This window comes from Sciurus carolinensis, chromosome 6 (assembly GCF_902686445.1).
Source record: "Sciurus carolinensis chromosome 6, mSciCar1.2, whole genome shotgun sequence".
Classification (NCBI taxonomy): Eukaryota; Metazoa; Chordata; class Mammalia; order Rodentia; family Sciuridae; genus Sciurus; species Sciurus carolinensis.
Window position 1 is genome coordinate 124,260,347 of NC_062218.1, and position 12,901 is coordinate 124,273,247.

The 12,901-nt window shown below is 39.4% G+C and overlaps 1 protein-coding gene across 2 annotated transcripts in view; it reads left to right on the forward strand.

The window, feature by feature from the left end:
• Positions 1-1,277: 1,277 nt before the first annotated feature.
• Positions 1,278-12,901, forward strand: part of Ccdc112 (coiled-coil domain containing 112) — a 29,912-nt gene continuing 18,288 nt past the window's right edge. For both annotated transcript variants that reach the window (XM_047557008.1, XM_047557007.1), the window contains exon 1: positions 1,278-1,529. In XM_047557008.1, the coding sequence (XP_047412964.1) occupies positions 1,413-1,529 (117 nt within the window). In that variant the 5' untranslated portion in view covers positions 1,278-1,412. The remainder of the gene's footprint in view (positions 1,530-12,901) is intronic.

Sequence of the window (12,901 nt, forward strand, 5' to 3'; positions counted from 1 at the left end):
TTCTCAGTCTCAGAACAGCAGACCACACTGTTGAGCCTTCTCTCCTTAAGACACTTTCTTCCAGAGTCTGGTTTTCCTTCCTCCTCACAGACTTCTTCTAGGTCTCCTCCTCCTGTCTGGGACATCTACACTGGATAGCCCTAGATTCTATTATCGGATTTCAGGTTATATATTCCCCGGAGTACTCTTAATTTTATTTTAAGTAACTCCTATATGGAGAAGAAGGCCAAATTCATATCTGGCTTTAGTCTCTCTCCTGGGATCCAGAAGTGTTTATCCAACTGCTGTTTAATGTCTCTACCTGGGTTCTCTGGAATCAGGCTAGCTTCTTCCTGTGTGATCTTGACTGTTTCACTTATTTGTGAAAAGGATAATCTACATCACTAGGTTGTTTGTGAGGATTAAACGGGAAAGCGCACTCGAAACATTTATAATAGACTGATCCAAAATAATTGCTCAGCAAAGACCCAATTTGTTTACTTAAATTTTCTCCTAGAAGTCATGACAGAAGAAACCTTGTGTATCTCATTCAAGGATGAATTCACAAGACCTGAAATGATTGATAAATGAATTCATTTAAACCAGGTAAAGGTAGAACCTATAAAAACTAGATGTCCTGCCACGGGTTGCCTTAATTGGAGGAATCATTCAGGTCTTTTCTTCAGCTTCCCAACACACACTCTTTGGAATCTCTTTTTATTGACAAACGCCGAGAAATCCAACTGTAGCATTTCTGCCTCTGATATCTGCTTTGCGGGGCATGCTTTATTTTTTCTTAGAAAATGTGAAATATATTGCTAGAACCCATCGACAGTGCTTTTTCATTTATATTCATTTTCACCAGCATTTATTGTAGTAGAAAACTAGAATGCAGCTACATCCTGTGAAAAAGATATATATTGGGCATGGCACCAATTCAATTTAAGGAATACTATGTAATACAATAAACTTTCTTGGCAGGTATGGGGTTGTGCCCACGCTAGCATACCAGCAACTAAATCGACTGCACAAACCGCCAGTGGACAGAATGATCCTCTCCCCCAGCGTATACTACACCCGGCCCCACCTCCCCACCGTTCCCGCCCTTCACCCCGCCCTTTCCATCTGAGGCCATGCCTCCAGCCCCGCCCCCCCTGCATTCGGGCCCCACCCTTCATAGCCCCCCTTCCCGGCTCCTCCACAGTCCCTTCCTTTACCCAGGCCCCGCCCTCCACGACCCCGCCCTGCACCGCGGCCCCGCCCCGGTGTCGGCCCCGCCCTGCACCGGGCCCCGCCCCGCATCTCGTCCCGCCCTGCACCGGACCCTGCCGGGCGTCTTGGCCCTGCACTGATTCTGCCCATCCCCGCGGCTGCTGTAGGAAAAGTCTGCAGAGACCAGAACCCCCAGGCCCAAGCCGCTCCCGGGAGGAAACATGGCCGCCCTGACTACGGTCGTGGCGGCTGCGGCGGCCACAGCGGTAGCTGGGGCGGTGGCGGGGGCGGGCGCGGCCACAGGGACCAGCGTGGGAGCGGCGCCCGCGCCGCAACAGGTAAATCGAGGACGGCTGGGAGCGGTTCTGGTGGCGGGCGTGGGGCTCGGGGAGCTGTAGGCCCTGGGGGCGGACCGGGTCTCTGGCCCCAGCAGAACAGGTGTCCTCTGCAGCGCCGCCCGGGAGGTGCCGAGTTCACTTCCCTTGCTCGAGGCCTGGTACACCCGGCGGCGTTGCTCTTTGTTGGTAAATGCGTCTGTCTAACAGCTTTGATAAGCCACCTCCACGTAGTTTTGAAGTCGAGGGAGACCAGGGTGGAAGCCCCGGGCTTTGCCGCTTTCTAGCCGTATCATAGGAAAATGCCTGGGCCACTCAATTTCTTCTCTAAAAATGGGTACTGATAAATAATCCGCCCCTCACCGAGCTGTGGGCATAATGTCTGGGGAGCCGCTGACATAAAGCTTGGTTGGAGGGAGACTTGGCACCCAGTAATCATTGCCAGCTCTTATTGTACCGGTTCTGGGAACACAAAAGAGGGATAAAATATGGGAGGATCTGAGGCAGAGGTGTTTCCCACGATGGGCTTAAGGACCATTTTCTCCACAACGAAGACCAGCATACCTTTTGTCAGATGCCATCAGCTTAACGAGACTTCCTTACCCTCTAAACTAGATCCCCCTTATACCCACCACACCCAGCCTCCTTTTCTGGTTTTGTTTTTCTCCATAGCACTTATTACCATATGATATAGTACGTATTTTTTTCATTCTTTCCCTGCCTCCTTGAGAATGTAAGCTCCATGAAGGCAGAAATTTTTGGAAGCTTTGTTCACTATTGTATTCCCAGCACCTAGAATATGCTCGCTTTGTAGTACCGAGGATATAGTAGGCACTTACTAAATATTTGTGGAGCAGTCCAAACCTGAAAAAAGCTGTTGTGAACTAAGGACAGGCTCAATAGTTTTAACCCTCAAAGAAATTACAGTGCCTTTTCAGCTTTGCAGTTCAGGAAATTCCACCTCAGACAAATTTTCTCCCCTGTTCTTTGTGATTCTGTTCTAACTCTGGATCAAGTGCATCAGGAAAAAAAATATAAAAATACAAAATAGATCAAATGTTTTTAAGTATGGACTAAAAATGTATGATCCTGGTAGTTTGTCTATATTACTGGCTTTCTCCATGAAAACTATTCAACTTACTCTAGTGCAATGTGATTCGTTCTCTAAATTCTCATAGCCTGTTTTACCTCCTGATTTAGTTTTTTAAAAATTACCTAATATTGCTATTGACAAGGCCACTTGAATCTGCTATAGAGATTCTCAGAAGTGGTGTTTGCCCCAGGACTACATCAGAATCACCAGTTATTTCAAACATTATATTAGTTCTCAGAAGGCATTTAGCAATTTCTGGAGACTTACTTATGACAAAAGGGAAGAGGTTTTGAGTTGCTGCTAACATGAAATAGGTAGAGGCCAGAAGACCACCCCCCACAACAGTTATGTGGTCCAAACGTTAGTAGTACTGAAGTTGAAAAAACTTGCTTTATATACCTTTCCCCCACTTTATTAGGGAAGACAGAGCCTCATAACTGAGAATCATAGCAGAAATGAAGTAGAAATCCTCAGGTGTTTGGTTCTAAAAAAAGTTAGAATTACTGCTGGACTGTTGTGATATTTTGAGGAATTTAATGTGTGATGTATTTTTGAACTCCCCCAATATGTCATACACACACATATTTCTAAATAAAAATTCTACAGTCTAATTCCAAACCTGAATATTTATCATGAATGAGTATTCCTGCTCCTTAACACTGAAACCAACTAATATTTCTTGAGAAGAGATGATTTTTCTGATAATCTCATGATATTAGAAGTATCAAAAAGATATCTGAAACCTAGGGTTTCCTTAACAGCATATCACAGGTTGAGTGACTAAAACAATAGAAATAACTTTCTCACAATTCTAGAAGCTAAAAGTCCAAGAACAAGGTGTGTTAGGGTTGGTTTCTGGTGAGACCTCTTGTCCTCACCTGTAGACAACTATTTTCCTGCAGTGTCCTCATGGGACCTTTCCTGTGTGTGCCTGCAGAGGAAGGGAAGAAAGGAGGAAAGAGATAGAGAGAGAAAGATAGAGATAGATCTGGTGTCTTTCCTCTTAAAGGGATACCAGTCCTATTGGATTAGGGCTCACCCTTATCACCTCATTCAACTAATTATCTCTGGAAAGGCCCTATCTCTAATTGCAGTCACTTTGGAGCTTTGAATTTGGGGAGGAAACAATTCAGTCCATAACAATTCCCATAAATTAGTCTGGAATAATTACCTTTAAAGTTCTAGAACTATTTTATATTGTATTTTATTTTATAATCTCCTTAGGGTGTGGAATGTCATAAATTTAATGTACCCTCTCTATGCTTTTTGATGTTTGTATATGATTCAGCCACACTGCCTTTCAAGACTAAAGACCACAGATCTTTTTATTTTCCTCTCAAGTGCCATTGCCCTCTTATTCCTGTAAACTGTTCACCTGATCATTTTAGTTTTGAATTATGAGTTTTTTTAATTGTCTCTAACTGATGCTGCTGGTTTTGTACCAAAATAGGGCTGTGTCTTCTGTTTTATTTCTAGTGAACTTTTCTCTAATGATCTGAATTTTAAGCCCCTTGACTGCCTCAAGTAACCCTTCAATAATAACTACATTCCTTCTCTAACTTTAAATGGTCATTCAAAATGGATTTTCTCTCAAAGGTCATGCACATGGATTGGGCTGTATACGTGCTCAGGTGTAGTAGACTGAATATTTCCCCAGGGCATACATCATAAGCATCTCTGCCGATTTAATTAATATCTTAAAATGGGGACATTTTCATGGACCTTATGATGGGACCCATTATGATCACAAAGGAGGCAAGGGAGTCAGTCAGTAGTATATGTGATAACAGAAGCAAGGGGAATAGAGTGACCTGAGGAAGGGGCCATGAACCAAGGAGTAAAGGTGGACCCTAGAAGCTAAGAATAAGGTAAGGAAATAGGTCCTCCCCTGAAGCCTCCAGAAGAAATATAGCCCTACCCATACCTTGATTTTATTTATCTTTTATTAAGATTATTTTTAGTGAATAAATCATGATGTTGTACACTTACGATATACATTGTGATGTTTTGGTATATGTATATAATCTGGAATGATTAAATCAGGCTCATTGACATATCACCTCACTTTTCATTTTTTGTGGTGATACATTTGAAAATGCATTCTTTTTCATGTTTTATTTATTCATTTATTTTAGTTATAGATGGACAACTTTATTTTACTTATTTTTTATGTGGTGCTGAGGATCAAACCCAGTGCCTCACACGTGCTAGGCAAGCACTCTACCACTGAGCTACAACACCAGCCCTGAAAATGCATTCTTAATAGTTATTTTGAAGTATACATTTTTATTGTGCAATAGGTCTCAAAACTTACTTCTCATTTCCATCTTGACTTTGTACCCTATGACCAACTACTCCTCATGCCCTTCTTCCCTGTTCCCTCCAATCTCTGGTAACAACTATTCTGCTCTTTACTTCTATGAGATCAACTCTTTTTTAGATTCTAAATGTAAGTAAGATCATGAGGCATTTTTATTTGTCTAGTTTATGTCACTTAGCATAATGTCCTCTAGTTTCACATCATGATTTTAGACTTGACTTCTACAACTGGAAGAGAATAAATTTGTAATGTTTAAGTCAGTAAGTTTGTGTTAGAAGAATTTGTGATAAATTTGTTGTAGCAGCAAAGAAACATCAGGATAGACCTGAGAAAGTCCTGTGTCCTCATCTTTGACTAACCTTAAAGCTCTGTGCAGACAGAAAGAAAAGTCTGAGGTAGAGTTGTAAACTTCCTGCCTGAGTTGAAGGTGTGCCCCAGAATGTATGCAGACCCCCTCACCCAAAGATAGCAAAGGCTAAGACTTATTGGTTAAAAGCATCTCAGGAAATTTATGACCAATTATTAACTGACAACTCACTAACCAACCAGAGATTTCAGTGCTGCACCCAACAAAGAATATATACAGTTCAGAATAATGAGTAAACAAACAGCAACAAAATAAATCCTAAGAATCTTATTTTCAGAGTTGCCACATTTTATTATTTTAAATGTACAGTTTTTAACAACAATAAAAATATGAGACATGCAAAGAAACTCTTAAGAAAGTATGGTTCACACACACGGGAAAAAAGCAGAAAAGTGGAGGACTAAATGATATACTAGACAAAGACTTCATATCAGTTGTTTGTTTTTTTTCATATTTAGTCATTTTACCTTTTTACTCATTTATTTATTTAGATGGCATTTTGATGTTGCCTAGGCTCATCTCAAACTCATGACTGTATTGATTCTTCCACCTTAGCATCCAGAGTAGCTGGGACTACAGGTGTATGCTGTTGCACCTGACTTAGATCATTTATTTTAAATATATTCAAAGAACTAAAGGGAACTAAAAGAAAATATGAGAATGAATTGTCACCAAAAAGAAAATATCTATAAAGAGATAAAGATTACAGAAAAAGAATCATATAGAAATCTTGGGGTTAGGGGCTAGGGATATAGCTCAGTTGGTAGAGTGCTTGCCTCGGAAGCACAAGGGCCTGGGTTCAAATCCCCAACACCACAAAAAAAAAAAAAAAGAAAAGAAAAGAAAAGAAATCTTGGGGTTAAAAGTACAAGAACTCGAATGAAAACTTGACTAGAGAGGCTTAATACCAGGTTTAGCTGGCAGATAAAAGAATCAGCAAACTTGAAGGTAGGTCATTCAGATTATCCAGACTGAAGAACAGAAAAAAAAATGAAGAAAAATAAAGACTCAGAGATGTGGGACACCAGTAAGCATACTAATATTAATAATGAGAATTTCAGTGCTGGCAATATAGCCCATCACGTAGAGTGCCGGACTCGCATGCTGGAGGCCTGGGTTCGAGTCCCCAGCGCTGTGGGATTGCGGAATTAACAAATAATGAGAATTTCAGAAACAGAAGCAAAATGTACACAAAGAAATGGATGTTTGAGTGATGTCAGTAAACTCCCCAGATTTGGTGAAAAACGTTAACCTACACATTGTTGGAATTCATCAACTACAAGTAGGATAAACTCAAAGAGTCCATACCTGGACATGTCATAATGAAGCTGTCAAACAGTATAGACCAAAGAAAAATCTTGAAAGCTCCAAGAAGCAATTCGTTACATACAAGAATGAATTCTCAATAAGATTAGCACATCAGAAACCAGGGGCATTGTATTAGTCTGTTTTCTGTTTCTGTAACAAAATGCCTGAGGCTGGGTACTTATTTTTTTAAATATTTTTTTTAGATGTTGACAGATCTTTATTTATTCATTTACTTATATGTGGTGCTGAGAATGGAACCCAGTGCCTCACACCTACTAGGCAAGTGCTCTACCACTGAGCCATAACTCCAGCCCTGTGGGTACTTATTGGATAAAAGATTTTTATTTAATTCACTATTTTGGAGGCTGAAAGTTCAAGATAAATGGACTCCATATGTTCAGCCTCTCATGAGGGCCCCCCACCCTGTGTCACAATGTGGTGGATGGCATCATGACAGCATATGTGAGAGGGAGAGAACAGTCACATGGTGAGACAGGAAGCAAGGGAATAACTGAAAAATGCAGTAATATCACAGAGTAAAATACACAAATTAATTTAGTAAAAGGTGTGCAAAACTTAAACTTTAAACATTTTTTAAATAAATTCAAGAAGACCTATGCAAAGGGATATTTCATGTTTGTGAATTTAAAGACTTATTTCTGTTAAGAATGGTATATTCTCCAAACTGAGAATCCAATTCAACTGCCCTTTTTTTGGACAAAAATTTACAAACTGATCCTAAATTTCATACGGAAAATGCAAGGTACCCAAAATAATAAAAACAGCTTAGAACAAAGAACGCAGTTGGAGGGCACACACTTTGTAATTTCTAAACTTATTTCAAAGGTACAGTAACCAGTGTATACTGGCACAGATATATAGATCAATGAGAGTCAAGAAATAAACCTACGTTGTAGGCATGAAAAGTGATTTTCAACAAGACAATTCAGTAAGAAAAGTATAGTCTTTTCAACAAATGATATTGGGACAATTGGATATCTGCATACATAAGTTGAGCTCCTACTTCACACCATACATGAAAATAGAGACCAACATGTGGGATATAAAACTCTTAGGAGAAAACATAGGCATGAGTCTTCATGACCCTTGAATAGGCAGTGGTTTCTTCTATACAAAAACCTGACATATAAACAACCAAGCTCAAGTGAGATAAATTGTACTCTATCAAAATTTAAAAATTGGTGCCTCAAAGACATTATCAGGAAAATTAAGAGACTTGGGGTATAACTCAATGATAGAGCATGTGCTTAGCGTGCACATGGCCCTTAATTTAGTTCTAGTACCAAAAAAGGGGGCGGGGGGAGAAAGTGAAAAGACAGATCAGAGACTGTGAGAAAATACATGCAAGTTTATAAAGGTTTTATGTCTAAAATATATGTTAAAAAACAAAATTGCACAACTAGTTTAAAAATTGAATTGACTTATTTGCAACTCATGAATTGGAGCAGTATCTCATTCTATAAAATAAAATAACTCCCACAGAACAGTGTTCCATTGTTGTTTTTCTTTTAAGGTAGGAACTAGAAAATAAGAGAAAACTATATTGGTTAACATCAGGTTGCTTCAGTTTACTTTTCTCGTGAGAGTTAAAGAGGATTTATTTATTTCACTCCCTCAAGACTCCCTCAAGACTGTTAAATCAAGAGAGGAGCGGGGAGAGAGGAAGAGAAAGAAACTTGTCCATTTTAAAAATAAGTTGCAGTGGCAGAGCAGTGAGGGCTATATTTAAAGCATAAAGTGGACCACTGTTACAAGAAGTCACCTTTGTGTGCCTGCACTCCTGGGAATCTTCCTTCCCAAACAAATGGAGACACTTCTGGCCATAATTACTACCTTCATATCAACCTCAGTGGACCCTGTCAACAGTTAGTTGCATTAATCCTTTTTCTTTTGATGTATTTTCCCATTAACTTCTTTGCTTCTGTTTATTTGCTACAAATTAACTACCACCCTTTGCTTTCTCATCTATTTTGAAAGTAGTTTAAAGAAGACCCTAAAGTAATTTAAAGAACACTTGTAACCTTGCCATGCATTTCACTGCTCATTGCTAGCTACTCTGGGAACAGGAGTGTTACCACCATGCCTGGAAAAATTAGTGATTTCTACAGTTAGCTAAAACTAAAGAGGAAATGAAGAAGGGTGCATATTAAACAAGAGAGAAAATGAGAAGTGGAGTAAGCTGAGGGCTTGGTCTTCCACCTCCTGCAATCAGTGACTAACTTTGACAACATCGGAGCAACTTTTTGAGGGTTCAGCTCACCTACCAGTGGACCCATTGCAAAAAATTAACCCAGTCTTGACCCAGGAGTTTTTTCCAATGTCTGAAAATGAAGAAAAATTCCCCAAAGATTCAGTAGAATCTCATCCATTCAGCTCAGAAATGCTAATAAGCAACTTCATAACTTGACACTGAATCCTTGTGCTAAATACCCTTCCCCAGATAAAGAAGGACATTTCATACTGCTTAAGGGAATCATACACCAACACATGAATCCTTCTCTAGAATAGACCATATGTTATGCCACAAAGCAACTCTCAGCAAATGCAGAAAAATAGAAATACTACCCTGCATTCTAAATGCCTTTCCCCTCTGCCCAGAAGGTCCATCACAACCACAGGACAGAAGTGAGAGAATCTTACAGGAGGTCAGAAGTGGCTTTCCCTACAGGTGGCAAGGAGTTTGGACATTGTTATCTGAACATGTGGCAAAATGGAGATATCTCCTCAGTGTAAGATTTTCCCAACCTGAAAGAGAACAACAAAGAGACAACAATCTTATGGGAGTTCAGAGTGAATCACAAAGTGTACCATTCAAATGTACCTGCAGTTATTATGTATATCATGGATGGGATCCTTCTGAGAATGCTGGAATAGGGTATGATTATGACACAGAGTCAATATAGGCATAAATTATATCCTGTTCCTCATGATGATAATTTAGGCATGCTTTTCTACACTTAGACTGAGTACCAGTGATTTTGAATAGGCTATGTATGAGTTCTGTGATGTCTTTATTCTTTTGCATCTATTTTTTTTTTCTGGTGTTGGGGATCTCTTCATGTCTTAGTGTCAGTAATTTATAAGGAATCTGTGCAGTTAAAATGTACATAAATTATTTTAATATACTTTAGTTTTACTTTTCTGTTTGACCCAAAGAAGTACCCATAGGTCTCAAGTCTTCCTGTGGATTTTATAAGCCTGAAATCCATGAAATAAAACTCAGGAACTGGAAGAGATGTAAAGAGAATATTGGATAGTTTGATTAGACTGTAATAATTAGAGTAGATAATTCGATTTTCTGGTTTTCAAAAATTTGAGTTGGAATAAAAGGAAATTTTGATGTGCTATTTTAATTTTCAGTAACAAATAAATGTGTACATGGGGGGTGGGGGAGGAAAGACTGATAAAGCCTTTCTGATTGGTTGTGGTGAATGTCCTGTTAGGAAAAGTTGGTCTGTTTGGGGATCTACTGGCTTCCTTAGAGTTTCAGTTTGATTATGTAGCACTTAGCATGAGTGACTCCATTTTGGTTTGGTCTGGTCTTTGGGGACTTAGTGAAGGAGTTCAGTCTAAAACAATACCTTCCCATAAAAATGAATATATATAAATAACTCTTAGAATTCAACAATAAAATGATATGTAGCCCAATTTTTAAAATGAGAAAAGGCAGAAGCCACCATATTCTTTGTTTTTCTAGACTCCAAGTCACTGTGCATTTATAATGCTGCATGGAAGCCAAAGTCATACTTCCCATGTGGCCCTTCAGCCAGGGGGCATGTCAGATGAGAGCTACTCCCTGGGCAGCACCAGAAACTTAGCCACCAGCAGCAACTGAACCATTTGCAGTTGATATACCCACATCTGCACCTCCCAGCAAAGTCTGATGTCATATGGGTACTGCAACTAGTGAGGCTGTGTACACTGCTGTCCAGCACACACAGGGTCATACCATTATTAAAACTATAGTGGAAGAAGTAATGCTGAGCCCTTAAGCCTGACCTCACTTACCAGGAGTCTCAGGGACCTGAGCCAGCACAGCAGCAGCAATTTGGTGGCCCTTGCTTTTATGAGATAAAATAGTTTTGGGAGTATGCCTAGAACCAGAGTAATGTGAAGCCATTGTAATGATTTCAGTGAGCTACTGAGACAGTGCAGACTTGTAATAGGCTAATCTAATTAAGAAATTCAAATTGAAGAAATAGAAGATCAGCTCTGATGACCAAATTACTTCAGCATAAAAATGTAACTGGTAGTGAAAATATATTCAGAATGGCAATGGAAGAGGAAGTTCCAAACGTATAGAAGTTCATTGAGATGGTATAGAATTGGGGGCTGGACAAATGTTTGAGTGACTCAAACCAATCTTGATATTATTGCTTATGAGTTAGTAAAAGTTATTTTCTTCCAAAACAAGAATGAGAAAAGATTTAAGTAGGTAGACATTCCTCAAGAGTAGTGATGTATAAGCTCATGAAAAGGTGTGCAGCATCATTAGTCATGAGAAACTAGTCAAAGATTAATCACTGTGAAGTGCCCTTTCACAGGCATTAAAATGGCTAGAATAAAACAGATAATAGCAAGAGTTGGTGAGGGTATAGAGAAATTGGAACCCTTATGCAGTGTTAGTGGAAATGTAAAAGGTGGAGCCATTGTGGAAAACAGTTTGGCAGTTTCTCAAAAAACTAACAACTTTTGTGCATCAGAGGCATTACTAAGGACATGAATAGACAACTCAGAGAACCAGGGAAACTAACTGCCAATTATATATTTAATAAGATACTTATCTTCTGAATATATAAAGAATGCTTCCAACTCAACAAAAGGGCAACCCAATTTTTTTAAGTGGGAAAGTAAAAAATAAAGCTACCTTATGACCCAGAAATTCTGCTAGATATTTGCCCAAGAGAATTGAAAACATTAGGGCTGGTTATGTAACTCAGTGGTAGAGTGCTTACCTAGCATATGTGAGACCCTGAGATCAATCCCCAGTATCATAAAAACAGGCAAGCTAAAATTCACATGCGATGTTCATGGTGACATTATTTGTCTGGGTCAAATAGTAGAAACAACCTAGTTGTCCATCAGCTGATGTCCAATGAGTAGGTAAATAAAATGTGGTGGATCCATATAAAGCATCACTATTCAGCCACAAAAAGGAATGGAATACAGATTCATGGTACAGCTGGATGAATCTTGAAAACATTGTGCTAAGTGAAAGGAGCCAGACAGAAAAGGCTACATGTTGTATGAGTCCACTTAGCCAGAATAGGTAAATTCATAGTTAGAAAATAGTTTCATAGTTGCCTGGAGTTGGGAGAAGTGGGGATGGGGAGTGACTGCCAATGGGTACAAGACTTCTTTTTGGCATGATGAAAATATCTCAGAACCACATAGTGATGATGGTTGCACAGCTTTGTGAATATCCTAAAAACCACCAAATTGTACATCTTAAACAGATAATATTTTATCGAATGTGAATTATATCTCAACTTTTTAAATAGTTCCTAAACTCTTTACTTTGTTCTTGCTCCTAGAAATATAGAGCCTGAATTTCCCTTTTTCTTCATCTCTCACATCCCGTTGTTCAACAATTCCTTTTGGTTATACCTTCAAAATAAATCCAAGTTTCTTACTTACTGTAATTTCTATCACCTGAGCAGTCCTGGACACTCATTCCATGCCTGTTTTGCTGTACCAGCTACTCCACTGGTCTTCCTGCTTCAAGTCATGCCTCACCCACCCCCACACTTCCCACCAGTTAATTCCCCCAGAACAGCTAGAAAATTTTTCTTAAAGAATTAAATTTACCACAGCATTTCCTTACTCAAAACCCTGCGTAAAATACACTCAGTGATCTAAACCATGTGTGTATCTGGCATGTACCTACCTGTTAATTCTCATCCTACCAAGCCCCCCACTTTTACTAATCTCATGCCACATTACTTTTCTCTGCTTGAACTAGTCAGTCTTTCTTGCTCTTTCTAGTTTGTGCAGCTAATCTGTAGACCTAGCACACCATTCTGTGCTACTTCTGGCTTGGCTAACTCTATTCTTTCTTAAATGTCACCCCCTCAAATAGAACCCCTGAGTCTATTCAAACTGAAAAGCAAGCCTGGTCCCATTTTCTCCATGTTAGCATTAGTTCCTTAATAGCACTTACCACAGTTGGTGCATTTTTATTTGTTTTTATTGTTTGTTTTGTATTTTCTTTTTAAATCTGTTGCCTCACCATAGGTTTTAAGGAGGGACCATACTAGGATGGATCA